Source organism: Simochromis diagramma, unplaced genomic scaffold, assembly GCF_900408965.1.
Source record: "Simochromis diagramma unplaced genomic scaffold, fSimDia1.1 OVJJ01000646.1, whole genome shotgun sequence".
Lineage (NCBI taxonomy): Eukaryota > Metazoa > Chordata > Actinopteri > Cichliformes > Cichlidae > Simochromis > Simochromis diagramma.
Genome location: NW_024387279.1, coordinates 475921 through 497978, shown reverse-complemented (window position 1 = coordinate 497978; position 22058 = coordinate 475921). Strand labels below are relative to the sequence as shown.

Below are 22058 nucleotides of genomic sequence, written 5' to 3'. Positions count from 1 at the left end.
ACAAAAAAGAACAAAAATCTTGGACTCTATTAATAATTTAATCCATCATAACAGCTCGATAGTGTTTATGGTCTTCATGAATGTCGCTGTCGATTAATAATAATACCTGCTGTGTGGTTGTGCTGAGTGAAATTTGTGTATTTTATTAGTCTGGTACTTGGCAGTAATGAGCAGTTATATGTGTTTTACACCGGAAGCTTTAGAATGCAGTCATCATCTAAATGTGCCAACTATATACCAAAAATAACCCCACTAACTTTGAGGCTTCAAAACGCAGAGTCCAGAAGTCTGGATCCAGGAATATTTGGATTCTTTAGCATTGTGAGACAGGACAGGTTGGGCATTTCACATCATATCTTCTCAGATACATATCAGATTTTATTCAGAAAATATAGGAGGCATTGTCTTGGTGTTCTTCACAAAATAACAAACACATGAAATTCACTGAAGGTGAGGAAGGAATTTTCTGTTTCAACAGATGTGTGCAGTCTTGAACCAGCCTGTGAATTGTGCATGATTTTACAGAGACATTTCCACTCTAAACTGTTGCATATGAGATAGAAATGTGTGCAAATGATGCCTAATTTTGTGCTTGACATATAACCCCAGTGTTGAAGCACAGTCTATCCCTGCCAGTACAAAATAGTATATAGCATGCAGGACAAGAATGAGTCCTGGCACATACCTGCTTTGCCACCCCCTCCTGTCTCTCATGGCATGTTTCAGTTCCCATTTCTCAGCTCAGATGCTGCTGTCCTGACACTGTCTCTGTTCTTTCTCTCTCTTTCTTAACCAGATTGAAATACAAGAAACTAAGGATCCAAGATTTTGTGTTCAGCGGTTCCATTGAGAACCAAAGATCTCTTCCTCCTCTTCCAGCTTTGTGCCTCGTTCCCCGATACTTCACCTCCTCCATCTCCTGTCCTAAGCTCTTCAGGTGAAACCCTTTTGGTTTGGGTTTTGGAGGTCAAAGTTTGTTAAGCAGGACTGACACGGACGAATCTAACAAAGTCAAACTGTTTGAGAAGAAACAAAACCTGAGAGAAAGTGGGATGATCAGCTTTACCAAACTCTGGGATAAAATCATTCGCAAACACACACTCGTATTGTTCCATGGAGTTATTACATCAAAGCTCACAGAGTTAACGAAATGTGATTATTGAATGAAGAAAAAAACCACTTTACAGCTTTAAAAGTCAAAAGAAGAAGTGCGTATGTAAAAGCACACAGGTGCTACTTATGACATAACAAAAAAGAAATGAAACAACTTTTGTACAATTTAGACGAGGTGTCATTTTGAAGTCTTTTTTTAGGTTCATTTTCAACTTCTCTTTGTACACGACACGGTCTGAGCCCGGGAACGTCAAAATAAACATGTTTCTATGGAAATAGGTAAATACATACTTTTAAGCATTTTGTTGCCCATACGTGAAACAACATATTCATCAGCTGTTAGCAGTATAATGTGTTTGTCCTTTACTCTGTGTGTAATAATACCAACAGATGGCCAAAACCAGCTGTTTCATTCGTTCGTATTTCACAACATTACAGTTTTTGGTTTGGTTTGTTCATCAAAGGGGCGATATCTGTTCTGCTTCCTCAGCTGGGTTCTGTTTGTATGTCCAAAAACAGCCCTGCATGCTGCATCTATCTCAGGCCTGAAAGACGATGCTGGGGCTCAGACTCCTCAGTCTGCTGCACTGTCCTGCTACATGCCCAGCAGTTGAAGAGTATTGAGAGGACAAGAAAAATAATTGCATACTGTGTAGCTAATCTTATATGGACACAGACAATTGGCTGACATGATGATTATACAAGGCATTTTCATTTTGGAAGGCACAACTGAATGAGAAGGTGGAAAGACTATCATGATCATTATTTACTTAGAAGTTTTAAACTTGCTTTTTCCAAGTTGCTGCCTGAAAATCTGACAGATTTAATCCAACAGCTCTGTAAAGTCAGTGAATAATCAAATAGAATCTAGATTCTGATGGACGCACTAATACCCTAGTGCTGATGTTGCATGAATACAGAGAAAGTCAACACAGGTTCAGATCAGGACGATCTAATAAAAACCACAAAAAAAAACCTCATGGATAATTTTCTGAAAGAAAACAACTTTGGAACATTTAGGATTCTGTTGGGGTTTAAAGTGGCCTAAAAACCCTTGTGGAAAATCTCTTTTGGTGATTACCAATAATGCAAAAGTCTGTAAGATGCTTTAGTTAGCGCGCCCATTTATAGTCAGGGGCTAGTTTGATCATTTATCATGAATTAAATACTGTAAAAGGCATTTAAACTAATTACTCAGCCTATCCGGGAAAGTTTCTTTGTTTGTTTTTAATATTTTGACGTAAATTTCAGTTGTAAAGTTGATGTTCAACAAAGTCAGTTAAGAAGCTAGAGCATCTCTTTTATTCAGTGAAAAAAGGGTTGTGGGCTAGCCATAGCTAACCAGCTAAAGTCACTGAAGTCTGTTTATCTGTTTTCCTCATGAATTGTACATTTTACAGTATATTTTCTTTAAACTTTAAAAGACAGGCTTTGATCTTACCTCAATTTTGACCACATATCAAAGCTATTTAGTAACCATGTTTTGGATTTGTATATCAGTGTCGCTTGTAGGAGGCAAATGATGCTAGTGCTGTCAGTTTGGGCATCTTTAGAAAATACTAGGACATCATCAAGAGCATTAAATTTATAATCTATATTCAAAACGCTGGTATAGTGGCAGACACACAGAGGCATGCAATGAATGAAAGTATGCAGATTTAACCTTTGGAAGAGTTTCCTGAGCATTTTAGTGGTCTGATATTGCACTCACAGTCATCTCAAGTGATAGATGTCCTTTCATTTTCTGTCAGCCTCAGGAGTCTTTTTCCTTTTTCCTGCTGAGGTGTATTAAAACACTCATCCATCGAACCGTTCTCTTCTGTTTATCCAGTTCAATCATCATATAATATCTGCAGTAATATTAGTTTGACTTTTGATCCTCATTGGTTGAATACCTGCGTGACTGGAGCAGTTAAGAACATGTGAGCACCAAAGGATCTTTAGTTTTTGTGAGATTTTCTCAGGGTTGAAGTTTCCAGTACAGATTTCTCAACTAGTTTTTGCACAAGCAAGTATATGTTTACAACACATGTATTGATAGTTGTTTTGGCTGATCCCTTTAGGGGTCACCACAGCAGATCATCTGCATCCATCTCTCCCTGTCTCTGGTATCCTCTTCTGTCACACCAACCCCCTGCACTACATCCACAAACCTCCTCTGCATACATCCTAAACCATCTCAACCTTTTCTCTCCAACTTTCTCTCCAAACCGCTCACTCAGAGATATCTTTCTGATGTACTCATTTCTCTTTCTTGTCCTTTCTGGTCAATCTGAATTTAAATCTTAACATCTAGAATTCTGCGACCACCTCCATCTCAGCCTCTTATCGTGGTGGAGTAAGGTCTCACTGGCGCCTTGTAAGCCTTCTCTTCCACTCTTGCTGCTACCCTTCTATCGCATATCACCCCTGACACTCATTTCCACCGAGACTACCCTGCCTCACCTCTCTTTTGCCGTGTCCGTTGCTTTGGATGGTTGACCCCAGGTACTTAAACTCATCTCTGCTCCTTACATGTTAACATTTCCACCAGTTTCCCGGTAATTCACACACCATCACAGCTATGTCATCTGGACCAGCTGTCTTTCCACTCTTCATCATCTTCATAGCTGCCTTCACTTATTCCTTACTAATCCTCTGCACTTCCTGATTCAAAAACTCTCCACCATCTATCCTCCTCTCACTCTTGATTTCTTCATTCATCGGCTCCTTGGAGTATTTCTTCTGTCTTCTGTCTTGTCAACAGACTCTTCAATCATTAGCACATTTCCATTTCTGTGTTTAATCATCCTAACCCACTGCACATCTTTTCCATCTCAGTCTCTCTCTGCCTGGCCAATTGATAGATTGATTCTTTTTCCCCCTTTTTTCTCTCTTTGCCATAAGCCTAACCTTCCAATACTTCCTCTGTCCAGAGGATGCACCAAACAGCTTGGCAGCTTCCCTCAGCACTACAGCTGTATGTTCCCAGTCAGCTTGTAATTCTTCCCTTCCACCCAGAGCACGTCTCAATTCCTTCCTGAGCCTCTGCCCTCGCTTCCTCTTGATGATTGAAGTGATCCTACAGACTACCATCTTTGCTGCCTAGTTAAATTCTCCTGTGCGACCGCCGTGCAGTCTCCTACCTCTTTCAGATTGCGCCTACTACATAAGATGTGGTCCACTTGTGTGCACCGTCCTCCACTTATACACCACCCTATCTTCCTCCAATCAATTCAACAGTTGTACTAATAACAGCAAAAGTAAATTGGTATTTGCTATGATGTTTTTTTCCTTGAATAATTTGTGGTATACTCAGCAATGGCATTTGAGCTGCTCTGAATGAGTCATATGTCAAAGACACATCCATGCAAATAAATATATAAATAAAAAAGATTTGGTCTTCCTTCCTTCCCAAGAGTGTTATTTAATTGTACCTAATCAAGATGAAAGTGATTGGTTTATACTTGTTTTCTTTTTCCTCTGCCTTTGTTTGAGTGTTAGTTTGGTTATGGGATGCTCTGATGTCTCTGTGTAGTGAAACAGGAATGTTTGAGCAGAGTGGAGAGTCCAGCATGGCTGCCAGTGCCATATAACCTTTTAGTAAATTTTAATTTCTGTTTTACAGACACAGAGGAGCAAAGCTCATGATTCAAATGAAATATAATGGAAATGTCTTTACAGTTAATACTGATCAATTGATGATGAATGACTGTTATATGTAACATTAGTTAAAGTCTTTCATTCTATTTACATACATGTCAATGAGAAGCCTTCGTGTAAGGGAACCAGTGATTCCATCTAGCCATACTTTCAACAGGAGTTTTCCCAGCTGATCTTAGATAAGATACTAGTGAAGCCTGGATTCCTGAATCTTCTCAAACATGATTAGTTAAATGCCCTTTACTGGCACTGTCTGGATGTATCTGACTGTCATGCTCTAGAAAAAGGGAGACTTTTGGTGACACTCTGGGTCGCCTCTAAGAGACTGCGGATGCCTCTCTTCAACTGTCAGTGCCCATGGTGACCAGTACCAGTCTGGAAATTGACACAACACGGACTCCAACACAAAATGAGAGCAAAACAAATTCTGGCTTCAGATCATATCTTGCTAGCAACAACATTAGCCAGCTAGTTGCTTTGTTCAATTTTCAATTCAGTTCAATTCAATTCAGCACCAAATCACATCAACAATGACCCCAAGGTGCTTTATATTGTAAGGTAGACCTACAATAATACATACAGAGAAAAACTGAACAATCATATGACCCCCTATGAGCAAGCACTTTGGCTCCCTTTTAACAGGAAGAAACCTCCAGCAAAACCAGGCTCAGGGAGGGGCGGGGCCATCTCCCACGACCTGTTGGGGAGAGAGAAGGAAGACAGGATGAAAGACATGCTTGGGAATCGTGACCGTGAATTATCAAGGAACAAAGCAAAGAGTTGAGAATCCTCAACAAAGAAGAATTTAATCTAACCTAAACAGACTTTTGGCCCCAAATGTGACTGTGTTAGCAGTGCATTTGGGGCCTGGTTTGTTATCAAAACTCATGAATTTCCCCACTGAGGGTGAAACTGCCTGTGTGGCAGCAGGGTGGAGTTTGTGGCACAGCACAACTGTAAGACTGAAGATTTCTGTTTTGAAAGGCCAAATTCCTGTGCACCTGAGCCACCTTGGATATTTCAAGGCATGGCAGCTACAGGGAAGGAATTCCTTATGACTGCTGTGATGTTGTAAACAGATGATCATTCCAGCTGTCAGAAAAGGTGTAACGACATCTTGGAAGGGTTAAATGTTCCTTCACTCTCCCCAACCGGTCGCAGCAGATGGCCCCGCCCCTCTCTGAGCCTGGTTCTGCCGAAGGTTTCTTCCTGTTAAACGGGAGTTTTTCCTTCCCATTGTCGCCAAAGTCCTTGCTCATAAGGGGTCATATGATTGTTGGGTTTCTCTATGTATGTGTTATTGTGAGTGCAATGTGGATGGCCTCAGCCAGCACCACAGGCCCTGTTGTGGTGATGATGGCCTCACAGGAAGCACTGGCCCTTGTGTAATGTGGATGGAATCAGCCTGCACCACAGGCCCTTGTGTAATGTGAATGTCCTCAGCCAACACCACTGGCCTTGGTGTAATGTGGATGGCATCAGCCAGTATCACAGGCCCTTGTGTATTGGGGATTGTTTTGGACAGCACCACATGCCCTGGTGTAATGTGGATGGCATCAACGAGTAGCACAGGCCCTGGTGAAATGTGGATGGCATGAGCCAGCAACGCAGGCCCTGGTGAAATGTGGATGGTATCAGCCAGCAGCACAGGCCCTAGAGTGGTGAATATGGCCTCACAGGGAGCAGTGGCAATGGTGCAATGTGGATGGCCTCAGTCAGCCACGCTGGCTCATGTGAGTGAAGCTGGCCCCCCCACCTTCTTCAAATCCAATAAAAGTGGTATCAAACGTTTGTGCTACATTTGTGCTGCAAAAATTTTCGTTTGTGCTGCTTCTGTTTTAAAGATATTAATGAAAAGGTAAAGGTCAAAAGGTCAACCAGCCCCCCCACATTACCCAAATCAAACAAAATTGATGTCAAACGTTTGTGCTACGTTTGTGCTGGTTTGTGCTGCAAAAATGTTTGTTTGTGCTGCTATCATTTTAAAGATATTAATCAAAATTTCTAGAGGTCATCAGAGGTCAACCAGCCCCCCCACATTACCCAAATCCAACAAAAGTGGTATCAAACGTTTGTGCTGCGTTTGTGCTGGTTTGTGCTGCAAAAATGTTTGTTTGTGCTGCTATCATTTTAAAGATATTAATCAAAATTTCTAGAGGTCATCAAAGGTGAACCAGCCCCCCCATATTAATGGAATCAAACAAAATTGGTGTCAATCAGTTGTGCTATGTTTGTGCTGGTTTGTGCTGCAAAAATTTTCGTTTGTGCTGCTTCTGTTTTAAAGATATTAATAAAAATTTCTAGAGGTCATCAGAGGTCAACCAGCCCCCCCACATTACCCAAATCAAACAAAATTGATGTCAAACGTTTGTGCTACGTTTGTGCTGGTTTGTGCTGCAGAAATTTTTGTTTGTGCCGCTATTATTTTAAAGATATTAATAAAAATTTCTAGAGGTCAACCAGCCCCCCCATATTAATGGAATCAAACAAAATTGATGTCAAACGTTTGTGCTACGTTTGTGCTGGTTTGTGCTGCTAACATTTTAAAATTTTTAATAAAATAACATCTTGATGCGTGCTTAATCATCCAGGTAAGTAAATCCCAAAAGGTTGATTCTGTTCATCTGGACATTTTCAGTTGGAGAAACGTTTCGTCACTCATCCAAGTGACTTCTTCAGTCTCAGCTGACTGCAGGTTTCCCCAACCTTATAAACACACGTGAGTGAAGTTGCCCCCCCTACCTTCTTCAAATCAAACAAAATTGATGTCAAACATTTGTCCTGCAAATTATTTTGTTTGTGCAGGTTATGTTTCCCTAATTTTATAAACAGTACATGTACAGTGAGAGAGAGATGTTACATCTGTCTTCACTTGCATCCCAGTCATAGAAGCGTTGGAGGTCGTTCATAAGAGATTACAGGATCATCCCAACCTCAGCAACAGGACCACTCTCAGCACTGATCAGTTGTGTTTTTGTGTGTGTTCTTAATTCCACCTATTTTGCATAAGGGTCAGTACAGGCAGAAATCTAGGTGTGCCATGGGTTCCCACAGGCCCCTGCTCAAAGTCAACAAACCAGTTCGTAAGCAGGTACAGGTGTGGCCAGAAGGGTCCCCAGAGGCACTGCTTTTCCACCACAGGCCGCCACACACGACAACACCACAGACTTTCAGGAATATACAGAAACTGTCACTGCCTACATCCCAAAATGCATCGATGATGTCACAGAGACCAGGACTATCACTGTCCGGGCCAATCAGAAACCATGGCTCACAGGTCAGGTTTAAATGCTCCTAAGGTTGAAAAATGCAGCCTTCAGAGCCGGGAATTGGGTGAGTCTAAGAACAGCAAGGGCAAACCTGTCACGTGGCATCAGCTATAGCAAAGCTTCAGCGACAGCAGAGATACTTGGAGGCAGTGGCAAGGAATACAAACCATCACAGACTACAAGCCCACTCTACAGACCGTGGTGACACAATCCCCAGACAGTGTGTGGAGATCCCTCCACCATCATTACTGAACCCAAGAAGTCATCTATCTCCTGCTTTAAGGACTACCGTCCTGTCAAACTCACCTCCATCATTATTAAGTTAAGTGCTTTGAACGGTGAGTCATGCATCAAATCAAATTGTCGCTTTCCCCCAACCTGGATCCATTTCAGTTCGCATACCGGTCAAAACGCTCAACCGATGATGGAATTTCAACTGCCCCTCACTCAGCCCTCACACATCTGAACACTAGAGACTCATATGTCAGAGTGCTGTTCATAGACTTCAGTTCAGCATTCAACATCATCATTCCCCAGCAACTCATTCACAAACTGGATCTGCTGGGGATCAGCACCTTGCTGTATAACGGGCTGCTAGATTTCTTGACAGGAAGACAGCAGACAGTACGGGTCGGCAGCAACACCTCCAGCCCAAGAACACGGAATACGGGGGCTCCCCAAGGATGTGTGTTGAGCTCCCTTCTCTTCACTCTGCTGACCCACGACGAGATCTACTACAGGGGTGAAGTTAACCATCTGCCAGAGTGGTACAGCAACAACAACCTGTCCCTGAATGTGGAGAAGACCAACAGCGACTCTACTTCCTCTGCAAACTGAGAAGCACAAGAGATTCAACCCCCATTATGAGCACCTTTTACAGAGGCACAGTTGAGAGTATCCTCACCAGCTGCATCACTGTGTGGTATGACTCCTGCACTGGGTTCTGCAGGAAAAAATGACAACGGGTAGTGAGAGCAGCCGAGAGCATTGTGGGGACCTCTCTTGCCTCCCTCCCCAGGAGATCTACTGCACCTGCCTATCTGGAAGGTCCTCTCCATTACAGGTGACTCCACTCATCCCTTCAACAACGTCTTCAGTTTGCTGCCATCAGGAAGGATACTGAAGAGCCTCCGGGCCAGAACCAGCAGACTGAGAGACAGCTTCGTCCATTGGGCTGTCAGGATGCTGACCATCTCTGAATCAAGAAGGGGCCCTTGGGCCAAGGGTACATCTTTCGCCATCCTACAATGCTGTGATTGTAGCCATTCCCCACTTTCTGTGAATGGTACTCATGGCCATTGATCAGTAGGCTTTGATTAGTTGTCATTGATCAATGGTCATAAGAATTTGCATACTAACAATCATGGAACTAACCCCCCAGCACATTGTTCATTCAGTGGCGCTAGTTTCCTTCACTATGCAAATGTACTATTTATAAGGTTGGGGAAACCTACAGTCAGCTGAGACTGAAGAAGTCACTTGGATGAGTGACGAAACGTTTCTCCAACTGAAAATGTCCAGATGAACAGAATCAACCTTTTGGGATTTACTTACCTGGATGATTAAGCACGCATCAAGACGTTATTTTATTAAAAATTTTAAAATGTTAGCAGCACAAACAAACATTTTTGCAGCACAAACCAGCACAAACGTAGCACAAACGTTTGACATCAATTTTGTTTGATTTGGGTAATGTGGGGGGGTTGGTTGACCTTTTGACCTTTACATTTTCATTAATATCTTTAAAACAGAAGCAGCACAAACGACAATTTTAGCAGCACAAACCAGCACAAACGTAGCACAGTTGATTGACACCCATTTTGTTTGATTTAATTAATGGGGGGGGGCTGGTTGACCTCTGATGACCTCTAGAAATCTTTATTAATATCTTTAAAATGATAGCAGCACAAACGAAAATTTTTGCAGCACAAACCAGCACAAACGTAGCACAAACGTTTGATACCACTTTTGTTGGATTTGAAGAAGGTGGGGGGGGCCAACTTCACTCACATTCAGATCCTGCCTGTGTGTTCCAGTTAGTGTCTTCATGTTTGGTTTCTGTTTTGTTGGTGCCAGCAATAAAGCTGTGGTTTTCAGTATATTTCTGTCTCAGAGTCCTGCACTTGGATCCACATCTCCACCTGCCCGCACACAGAGCCCTGACAGAACGACGCGACCAGTATGGATCCAGCGGACTCACTTTTCACCTCTGAGGGAGAGAATCTCGCGCACCTATGGGTTCAGTCACCCATAGCTCAGTCAGTCATTTCTGTTGGAGGATAATCCACGCAACAAGCCCCTACAAGAGGCAGCTGGAGGTAGTGGTTTTTTTTGATAATTTTTTGTCGTCCACTGCCTCCACCGTCAGTTTTCTAAAGATAAATGGACTTAAGCAAATAATAACAGCTCTAAGAGCGAGGCTAGCCTTCGAACTGTTTGGCATGGGCGGTCCAGGAAAGGACGATTCAGCTACCCTCCTGGAGTCCCTCACCACGTGGTGTTCTCGACGTAAGCGGCAGTTTTTGCCAAGGTTTATCGCCAAATCGTTTGATCCATCCTTGAAGAACAAAGGCAACCCTAGCCATCACCACCCAACCACACTTCCCTTTTCTCCTCTAGTACGGACTGGTGCAGTTTTCATTTCCACTCCGCAGCAGCGTTTCTCCATGTCACCTTTTACCAGCCCTGATCCCATTTCAACTGGGAAGCGGCGGATGCGCTGCCAGCATTCACAGTCCCAGCAGGAGTCTGGGATTTTGTCTGAACAGCCGGCTAGGAATGTTCTGGATGATTGTCATGCTTCGAAACCCGTCAAGCATGTAGAGACCGCTGTTCGTCCTCAACTCAACACATCTGTGAGCGCAAACAACGTGTGTGTTATCCCAGATATTCATAAGCCCCTGCCAGGTAACTCAGGAGTAGTTAATTCAGAAGTTGTTGTGCCTACTCCTGTGCCCATGTTTAAAAATGAACAGTGTGTTTCCTGGCCTTCAGTTCAGTTAGCTGCCCAGCAACCACCTTCCGCTCGGTCAGCTGCCCAGCAGCCACCTTCCGCTCGGTCAGCTGCCCAGCAGCCACCTTCAGCTCGGTCAGCTGATCAGCAGCCACCTTCAGTTCAGCTAGCTGCTCATCAGCCACCTGTTGCTCAGTGTCCTGTGTTTCCTGCTCAGCAGCCGCCTGTAGCCCAGTTAGCCACCCGGCCTGTAGCCCAGTCACCAACTCCACCCCCACCACTTTCATCTCAAGTTCAGTCACCCATAGCTCAGTCTTCTCCCCCGCTATCTATACCTCAGTCGCTACCACAATCGGATTTTCTGCAAGCTTTGTTACAGTCCATGACCCAGTCAGTAGCTCAGTTAGTGGAGGAATCATTAGCGTTGTCATCTGCTCAGTCAGCCACTCATCTTCACCCTCAGCCAGGGGTCCCAATTGTCTCTGGTCCTGCATCTGCTCCAGCTGGAGGGCCCGAGGAGCCCATCCAGCCTCAAGTTTCGTCAGCTGGAGGGCCCGAGGAGCCCGTCCAGCCTCACGGGGCGACCATGGCTCAGGGGGTTGGGAAGCGTAACTGTAACCGGAAGGTCGCCAGTTCGATCCCCGGGCTCTCTGTCCTGGTCGTTGTGTCCTTGTGCAAGACACTTTACCCTGCCGCCTACTGGTGTTGGCCAGAGGGGCCGATGGCGCGATATGGCAGCCTCGCTTCTGTCAGTCTGCCCCAGGGCAGCTGTGGCTACAACCGTAGCTTGCCTCCACCAGTGTGTGAATGTGAGAGTGAATGAATAGTGGCATTGTAAAGCGCTTTGGGTGCCTTGAAAAGCGCTATATAAATCAAATCCATTATTATTATTATTATTATTATGTGTCGTCAGCTGGAGGGCCCGAGTCGCCCGTCCAGCCTCAAGTGTCGTCAGCTGGGGGTTCGGGAGAACCCAGCCAGTCTCAAGTTTTGTCAGCTGGAGGGCCCGAGTCGCCCGTCCAGCCTCAAGTGTCGTCAGCTGGGGGTTCGGGAGAACCCAGCCAGTCTCAAGTTTTGTCAGCTGGAGGGTCCGAGGAGCCCGTCCAGCCTCATGCCACGTCTGCTGGAGGGTCCGAGGAGCCCACCCAGCACCACGCCTCGTTAGCTGAGGGTCCTGGAGGACCCAGCCAGCACATCCTCACATCTGCTGATGGTCCGGGGAAGTCTGTTCAGCCGTCACCTGCTGACTCATCCCCCGCGACTTCTACATCATCGCCTGCAGCATCGCCGCCGTCAGGTTCTGCAGCCGTCAGGTTCCGCAGCTGTCCCGCCTCCGTGCCTTCATCCACGCCTGGTTCAGCCTCCGTGACGCCGCCTTCGTCTGGTCCAGCTTCAGCTCCGCCTTCGTCTTCGTCTGGTCCAGCTCCGCCTTCGTCTGGTCCTGCCTCGTCTGGTCCTGCGGTTGCCACACCGCCATCAGAGCCAGCTTGACCTGTTCCGCCTCGCCTCTGCCGGCCGTTTTCCAGGCCTCTAAGTTGGCATCAGGGCCTTCGGGGACAGCCTCCGGAAAGAGTTCGTCGCCACCGCTGGCATCGCGGCCGACCTCCGGACCTGCTCAGTGGCCGCCACTGCCTTCCAAGTGGTCGGCCTCCTGATTGGTTTTGCCCGTCGTTGCCGTTGCCGTGTGCACAGTTGGTCCCCTGAACTTTTCATGGACTCTTGTTGAGCTCTAGTTTCGTTTTTGATGTGTTTTCCTGCATTTTTGGACTCTTGTGCTCCTTGTTTTTTGTTTGGTACTTTTTTGGACGAATAGGAAAGGAAGAGGGGGGTGGGGGTTGTTTTTGCTCACAGGCGGAGAGTGCTTTTGAGCCTTTGTTCTTATAAAACGCCGTTTTTACCCTTTCTTTCATCAGTACATATAAACAACGATAGTATTCAGGAAGTAAGTAAAACTTTATTTATATAGCGCCTTTCAAGATAAAAATCACAAAGTGCTTCACAGAAGCTAAAACCTAAAAATAAAAATCAACAAAAAGCAAGTTTGAAGAAAACCAAACATTGCAGATTTTTATTTGTAATCACAACTATTGGTTTTAGTGACCTATCAACACAATTTAAAAACTGGTATAAAGTCGACTTTACTAACCCAAAATTGTTCCGTCTGTCCTGCTCACATCTCAAATGGTTGTACACGTTGTCATTAGCGTGGCTTCACTCCACATCAGCCACGTCGCTTTGCCAGCTAAAACACCGGTGTCGGCACATAAGGACGCTGTCATAGCCTGTCAATGACGTTGATTGGCTGCGTATATACGCATTATTGGCTGAACTATGGGATAAGGTGGCATCGTTCTAATCCCAAATGGTAGCAGCCAGTCACTCACTGACTAACACTGCAAAACAGGATTGTTGAAGTATTAATTTTAATTTCAATTCAGGTTAGATTTTTTTTGTGCGCAACGCAGATTTTCTTTTTTCTTCTTTTTTTTCCTTTTTTCTTTTTGGCTTTTGTTTGTCTGTTAGTGGGAAAAAATAAAAACAAAAACTCTTTATTTTTCAGTAATGATGGGAACAAACGGTATAAACCTAGCTTTTTGTGTTTGCATATTCATGCGGCATTATCACGGTGTGGTTTATAAATATGTTTTCTGTGATTCTCATTTAAAAATGAAATAAAGGGTTGGAAGAGGAAAAAAAAAAAAAAAAATGTTCACAGTAGCATTACATAACTGCTTTGCCACTGTCCCTGTCATGAAAAAAAATATACTAATTTCTAACAGGGCTTTCAGTTTTTTTGTAAATATTTAAATATTTTATTTTTTTTAAAAAAGAAAAGAAGCACACAGTAAAATGCTTGGGGTCTTTTAATAGTGGTCTTTTTAACTGACCACATTCGCTTGAGAAATGTTATTATAATCAGTGTGTGTGTGTGTGTGTGTGTGTGTGTGTGTGTGTGTGTGTGTGTGTGTGTGTGTGTGTGTGTGTGTGTGTTTTAATGCTGGGACAAGGCATTTTAGAGACCTTAACTGGAGTAAAATTTTAAGGCACAGAGAAAAACACTCGTTTAACCATCTCTAGAATGAGGAAGGAGGTTCACGCCACAGTATAATGACCTCTTACACCAAAAGGATGTTTCAGACTAACCATGCAAGAAGAGCATGATACATACAGGAAGCTACTGTTTTGCTGCACCTATGATTCTGGATCTCTATTCCTTACATCTAGATTATTCAGTCCCACCATTTTCACTTCATCACAGTACCGTAATAATATACATTTTGCTCTGTGTGATGATGCGACCAATGTATATTATAACATCATGCGCTTTTCAGGTAAAGTCTTTAACAAGGGCGTAGATTTGGTTTTGGCATTGGTGGGGACGGATGATTCAACCACCGAACGCTGCCCGTTTCTTTTTCTTTTTTTTTTTTCTCCTTCCCCTTTTCGTCTTTGCTTCTTGATTTAAAAAAAAAAAAAAAAAAAAAAGGAGAAATATACTGGCCTACATATGTTATTCTACATGCTTTTAAACCATTTAAAATTACAATTCATAGTTTTATATGTGACATATATAATGTTAAGTTACTATTAAACAAATAACTGACTAAGTATTTTATACTTTAGTTTACTTCAACCATATTCCATATAAATCAGGTATCATACAAAAATAAAAATAGCTTAAAATACAGTCATGACAATAAAAGAATATGACTTTAAGGACTTAACAACCTTACTTCAGTTATAGTACACCAACATCTCTGATACATTAGCACTAAGGGAACACTGAATGACCTGGTGGGTTTTGTCAATAAAACTACTCATCTAAGATTACCACAAAGTAACAGATCTCTTAGCAAAATTATGCAACATTTTAGGCACACTATTGCCCCTATCAAGTCAGTGAGCTGGATGTTTTACTCTAAACATGAACTACAGCAACAGACATGGACTACTGGGCCCTATTTCAGGAAGCCGGTTTAGAAAACTCAGAGTGAAAAACGATACTCAGGGTTGAGTAACCCCGAACTGTCCAACTCGGAATATTCGGTTTCAGAAAGGCTGATAACAAGTAGTTCAGTCAACGCGGAGTTGCTTTAACCCCAAGTTAAACGCGCGCACGAGGATACATAAAGCCCTGATTAGTGGAGCACAGATTAAGCGAGTCACCATGGAGACGGAGGGAAAGAAGGCGCGGTCAATGTATTTTACAGCGCTTGAGGCCGAAATTCTGATGGCAGCATATGCCGATAACATGCAAATTTTGCGGAAAAAAAGTAACACAGCCTCAGCTGCAAAACAAAGGGAGCATGCATGGCAAAACAGCCGACAGAGTCAATGCGTGAGTGTTAATTTAAACATTGATCTAGGGATTTCCACCCATTTAACACGTTATTTTATTATATCTTATTTTATTTTGTGATGTGATGTGAGCGCAGGTGCAACCCAACAGGCCCCACACGTTCCTGGCAGCAAGTAAAAATGAAATATAAAAATATAGTCCAAACAGGTAAGGTGTAATTGTATTATGAGCCATAGTGCTTGGTCTGTTTGTAAATCAATTGCAGTTAGAGGCTACATTAATTTCCCCTCTGTAAGCACTTATTGAAATTATCTGAGCACATTACAAGTACATATTTGCTTACTCTGTATGCTCAAATGTGACCCGTTATAGCCAACAGAAAAAAAAAGCGGAGGCCCGGAAAACAGGTGGGGGTCCTCCACCACCACCACTCACAGAGCCTGGCCACTTGGCTTCCACATTTGTGATAATGTTGGCAGCATCACATACAGCGGGGAAAATAAGTATTTGACACATCAGCATTTTCATCAGTAAGGGGATTTCTAAGTGGACTATTGACACAACATTTCCACCAGATGTTGCCATCAAGCCAAATATTGAATTCATACAAACAAATCAGAACATTGAAGTATACAAGTTGGATCATATTAAATAAAGTGCAATGACACAGGGAATAAGTATTGAACACACTTTATTTAATACTTTGTAGAAAAGCCTTTGTTGGTGATTACAGCTTCTAGACGCCTCTTGTATGGATAGACCAGTCGTCTGCATTGCTCAGGAGTGATTCTGGCCCATTCTTCCACACAAACGGTCTTTAAATCTTGAAGGTTCCTTGGGCCTCTTTTATGAACTTTAATCTTCAGTTCTCTCCATAGATTTTCTATGGGATTTAGGTCAGGTGATTGACTGGGCCATTCAAGCAACTTGATTTTCTTTCTTTGAAACCACTTCATTGTTACCTTGGCCTTGTGTTTGGGATCATTGTCTTGCTGAAATGTCCACCCTCTTTTCATTTTTAGCTTCCTGGTAGATGGCAGCAGATTTTTATCCAGAATGTCCCGGTACATCTCTCCATTCATCCTGCCTTCAATAATATGAAGTCTGCCAGTACCCCTTGCTGAAAAGCAGCCCCAAACCATGATGCTACCACCCCCAAACTTAACTGTTGGTATGGTGTTCTTGGGGTGGTGAGCAGTGCCATTTCTTCTCCAAACATTGTGTGTAGAATGGCTGCCAAAAAGTTCAATTTTGCTTTCATCTGACCATACTATAGTCTCCCAATAATCCACAGGCTTCTCCAAATGCTGTTGCGCAAATTTTAACCGAGCCTTGACATGCTTTTTGTTCAGCAATGGAGTCTTGCGTGGTGAGCGTGCATGGATGCCATGGCGGTTCAGTGCATTGCTTATAGTTTTCTTTGAAACAACAGTACCTGCTGATGCAAGGTCTTCCTGAAGTTCTGTCCGAGTGGTTCTTGGCTCTTGGAGAACTCTCCTGATTATTCTTTGGACTCCTCGGACAGGGATCTTGCGTGGAGCACCTGATCGTGGCAGGTTTATGGTGAACTGATGCTCCTTCCATTTCCGGATAATGGCCCCCACAGTGCTCACAGGAACATTCAGCATTCTGGAAATGCACCTATAACCATTCCCATCACAATGCTTTTCAACGATAAGATTACGAAGATCTTGAGAGAGTTCTTTGCTTTTACCCATCATGAAGTCTTTCCTGTGTGCCTTCTGGGTAATGAGGAGCCTTTATAGGCCATCAATTAGGACTAAAGCAGCTGATATCAATTAGTACTGATAGGGGACAGGATTTCTCTATCAATACTGACAGATTTCAGGTGATCTCCTGGCTTTCTATGTCATTTTGCCCCTTGTTATCTTCATGTATTCAATACTTATTCCCTGTGTCATTTCACTTTATTTATTATGGTTTAACTTGTATACTTCAATGTTCTGATTTGTTTGTATGAATTCAATATTTGGCTTGATGGCAACATCTGGTGGAAATGTTGTGTCAATGGTCCACTTAGAAATCCCCTTACTGATGAAAATGCTGATGTGTCAAATACTTATTTTCCCCGCTGTATGATCTTCACAGTGCAGAGAACACAAATTAGCATCCATTACTATAATGAAATAATTTGTTAGTTTGAAATGCTACAGGGAACTATGTACCTGTACATTAATGCTGTGGAAAGACTTCCTGTTCACATAGTCTCCTTCATTTACTGAAGGAGCAATGATTGGAATGTGAGTGCCATCTATACAGCCAATCACGCCTGGGAACCGTGAGAATAAATGTAAAATTTAAGTAGTAGTTCAAGTATCACCACATCATAAATTAAGTTTTGGTCATCCTGATACCTGCAATTTTGTGGCATCCCTCTTTGATAAATCTTGTGGGTCTGTGACCGGGGAACACCACAGACGAGTACAGGAGACGTTTCAGTGCAACTGTAACATTCCTGACTGCCCGACAGACGGTAGCCTTGGAAACGTGCTCAGCGTCACCAATATTATACAGAAAGCTCCCGTTTGCAAAAAACCGAAGTGCAATACAAATAATATGTACAGAACTGAGAGGATGTCCGCGATGTGTCACATGAGCAATATTAGGCCTGAGGATGTTATTCAAATAAATTATAGATTGTGCTGAAAAACGGTAACGTTCACACAGAAGATCATCAGGAAATGATAAAATGTCCGAACGCGCTCTAATCACTCTCTCCCGGCGGAGAGCTCTGCGGAGAATGTGGGCTTCAACATCTACTGGCTCTTCAAGGAAGGAGCACGCCATGTCTGACACTTCCTACAGTCAGGTTTCCGACAAAGAGGCGGAGAACGTCAGGGTTAGTTGAACCTGCTAGGGGGCAGGTTAGCTTCACGGAGTGTGTCGTCATAGTAACTCACTCAGGATTAATTTAAACTCGCTTTGTGAAACCGAAAACCCAGAGTTTTCGTTAACTCAGGGTATACTTACTCAGTTTTTCCACTAAACCGGCTTCCTGAAACAGGGCCCTGGTGTCCCACACAACAACTCAGTGTCTGTCATGAACTGGCTGTGTGGAGGCAGATGAGGACCCAAACGCAAAACTCACGGAGACAGGAACTGAACTCAAAATCACTGCTTCATTGCAGGCTTCACAAAGAAACAAAACTAAACTGGGAATGCTAACAGAAGACGGCGGGAACACAGAAAGACACACAGGTTCGGGGAGGAGACATTGACGACACGACACTGAACTGAGGGAGACATGCACATAAATACACAGAGGGTTAACGAGGGAAGTGGGAGCACACGGGGAACACAGCTGACACAGATAATCGTAACGGGACAGGGCAGGAGTGAACACAACATGACGCATACTGACGAGAGACTGTCAAAGTAAAACAGGAAGTACACAGAGGTGCAGACAGGAGGAGAGAGAGAGCACGGGCATAGTGGGCTGGGGAAACATGGAATGAAACACGAGGGGAGACGAGGGCCCACAGATACATAGAGGGGCACACAGGGGATAAAAGTCACAAGGGGAAACCAAATAAGGAACAAAATACAAAAAGACATGAATACTAAGACTGCTGGGCCAACATGGCCCAGGATCATGACAAATGTCCACTATGTGAAGGAGCCAAACACATGCCTTCTCCTCTTATTAACTGAGATAAACTGCTGGCATATTTGTTTTACATCTATACTGTCCAGTCTCTCCTGGTGGACATGGTAACACGTTATTCATGGTTACATACAATTTTAGACTGATGTGGGCCAAAGCCTAAAACGATGTGCTGGGAGTTTGCTGTTCTCCCAGGTTCAGATATTTGAAGTTTGCACAGCTACATTCTCGCCTGAAAATTTTTTAAAAGTTTATTTTGCAAAGAGTAATAAGAGGGGCATGTATTGCCTAGCATAGCCTGTAACGTTATTATGATGGACAGATTTTATGAGTGAACTTGACTTTAAGTGACTTACAGGTTTCTTTGAAAAACACTTTCTTATATCCAGGTTCTTTTTGCTGCCATCCTCCTCTCCTCCTTGCAGGTCCTCGCAGCGCAGGCTTGCCGCTGCTAAAACTAAACAGAGCTCCCTGAAAGGCACAGCCAATCACATTGGCCATATTTGTCACATGATATAGGACTCCAGTAGAGAACGTAATTTAACTCTTTCTGCACCGCTGGGTGAATGAGACGCTGACAGATCGCTTTTTTTTTTATTTCTATCGGTTTTGATTTGTTTTTGTTTTGTCCCCACCAAAAATTATTGGTGGGGACAATTCAATAATCGCTGGATATTGGTGGGGACATGTCCCTTCCGTCCATGCCAAATCTACGCCCTTGGTCTTTAATAATAATGTTTTTAAAAGTACATAATCAGTTTGCAGCAAGCAGAAAAACAGGAATGGGGAGTAACCCGACTAACTATGCAGGAACAACATAAAGAATACAGGAAGCTGCAGGTAATAGAGGCAACATTTTTTTTTCGATGACCAAGCATTTGTCTGTGAACCAGGGCAGGTGGGTGGAGTTAAGGCCGTGTTTATTATATCCAAACTGTTGCTGACGGAAGAGACGAGAAATGAAACTTAACTGAGACCGACGGTTGCAGCCAAGATGAGTCCAGGGTATGCTATCCAAGTCCCGCTGTTGTCGATCAGACTCACATTGGGATCAGTTGACAAATAGGACCTTGGTTTAACGGTAAGCATTATTAGTGGTATTATTATTAGTAGTAGTAGTAGTAGCAGTAGAAGTCTCATTATGTGTATACAACATGATTCTAAACGTGAATGTGGATTTTTTCTTTTTTTTTAATGGCCGGTATTCGGCATTTTCTCATGGTTATCAAATTGTTTATAAAACATTGGACTGTTGATGTCACACTTCAGTAACTCTAGTTTCTTTATAAGTTTTATTATAATAAGTGGGTGTTTTTTCTTGTTCCTCTGGAACCATTATAATAGTAATAATGTAAATTATGCTCTGTGTGATGACACGACCAATGTATATCATGACATCATACGCTTTTCAGGTGAAGTCTTGTTTTTTTTGTTTTTTTTTAAAGAAGTCAATAATCAGTTTTCAGCTAGCAGAAAAACAGAAATGGGAGGGAGGCTGAAGCCCCTGCATCATCAGACTAACCGTGCAGGAACATCATAAAGAATGCAGGAAGCTACTGTTAAAACGAGCAGCATTATTGCTGCTGACGCAAAAGAAGAGAAATGAAACTTAAGTAAGACTCCAGCTGAGTCCACGCGATGCTGTCCAAGACCGAACAATCAAACTCACGGTGGGGTGAGGTGACATAGGACATCAGTCAGTGAAAATATTAATGGTATTATTATTATTATTATTATTATTATTATTATTATTATATGGGGAAGCCCACGTTACACCTGGTATTGTATTTAAAGATGTGTAATTACGCCATCTAGCGGACTTTAGACCCGCTTTACTTTTTCTACGTGGTTATTTATTGTATATAAATACAGACGTTTTAATAATGGTCGTGGCAAATGCCACTACTCGGCAGCCATCTTGAAGCGCATCGGGGCACTTCCTTAGGCAGTTATTTAGAAGCATTATCTCAATAAGTTTTAATTTCAGTGGTCATTAGGGTAACTGCCTATATATCACAGGTCTAATTTTATAAATATGGTTTTGCCCCATAGATTTAATTTCTGGGTTTATGAGTTATATTTTCTTATGATGTTTCTGGTTAAACACTGGTAGCTCAAATGCAAGAATCCTTTACAGACAGAGAGAATTCTTAATAGAAATCTGAGGGAGTTTAGTAAGCATCTTGAGTACGTGACCTACAAACTGACAGGCTAATGCAGAGGCCGGGGTTCAAATTCACTTCAATTTGCCGTTTGCCTCCCCCTGCTCTTTCTCTCAGCTCCCAGCTGTCTGGTCTTATCTTCACTGCACTGTCGCAGTAAAGACACAATAGAAAAAACAAACTAAAATACCTGGAGCCACCAAATTTCTGAAAAGCAATAGCTTCCTCTACCACCCTAAGTAGACTATAGACTGCATATCTAGGTAGACATAGTGCTTAGTGATTCTCAAAAACTAGGAAAAACTTAACTTTGATTTTTGGTGTGGTTTGAATCCAGAGCTCAAAGGGCAACTGTTGTTGCATAATTTTGTTTCAACACACTACACAATGTACAACCCCCCAACAAATTGAGAAACCACAAGATTTGCAAGATTTGCAAATTTCATAAACCCATATGTTATACACAATTAAAGCATAATTGGGGGGGGCTTGCATTTTTCAGTAAGACAGTGCTTATTGCAGCCATAGCTCCTACTACAAAGAAGACCCTGGGTGCTAAACTGCTTTGCCTACAGTCCAGAAGTGATTCTCCAATTTACTTAATCCATTTACTTAATATTGTAAACTGAATGTAATCAAAATTGTACTTAATATTAAATATGGCAAATGGCCTGTATTTGTATAGCGCTTTACACTGCATTCAGTCATCTTGAATGTGTGTGTGAACAGTGTTGGTCAAATTACTTGAAAAAAGTAATCAGTAGCTAATTACTGATTACTTCCCCAAAAAAGTAATCCCGTTACTTTACTGATTACTTATTTTCAAAAGTAATTAATTACTTAGTTACTTTTTAAAAACACGATTTACAACCTGAAGAGGTGATAAAGCGATAGATCTTTCAGCCCAATTCTACTTTTTCTGCATAATCCATCATACAAAATGTAATCAAATGGAAAAGTCTCTTTTTAAAACTTGTTTTATCAGTTTTAATCT

At 42.7% G+C, this 22058-nt stretch overlaps 2 protein-coding genes across 9 annotated transcripts in view; both read left to right on the top strand.

The window, feature by feature from the left end:
* The window catches only part of lhfpl4a (LHFPL tetraspan subfamily member 4a), a 30921-nt gene extending 26419 nt beyond the window's left edge, over positions 1-4502 (top strand). For all 3 annotated transcript variants that reach the window (XM_040003019.1, XM_040003018.1, XM_040003017.1), the window contains one exon: positions 797-4502. In XM_040003019.1, the coding sequence (XP_039858953.1) occupies positions 797-801 (5 nt within the window). In that variant the 3' untranslated portion in view covers positions 802-4502. The remainder of the gene's footprint in view (positions 1-796) is intronic.
* Positions 4503-19710: 15208 nt separating this feature from the next.
* LOC120715770 (helicase with zinc finger domain 2-like) overlaps positions 19711-22058 on the top strand; it is a 28190-nt gene continuing 25842 nt past the window's right edge. For 2 of the 6 annotated variants that reach the window (XM_040002891.1, XM_040002893.1), the window contains exon 1: positions 19716-19983. The gene's annotated coding sequence lies outside the window, so the exon portion shown is untranslated. Of the gene's footprint in view, positions 19984-22058 lie in introns of all 6 variants that reach the window. The other 4 variants (XM_040002892.1, XM_040002888.1, XM_040002894.1 and 1 more) reach the window with 3 other exon arrangements.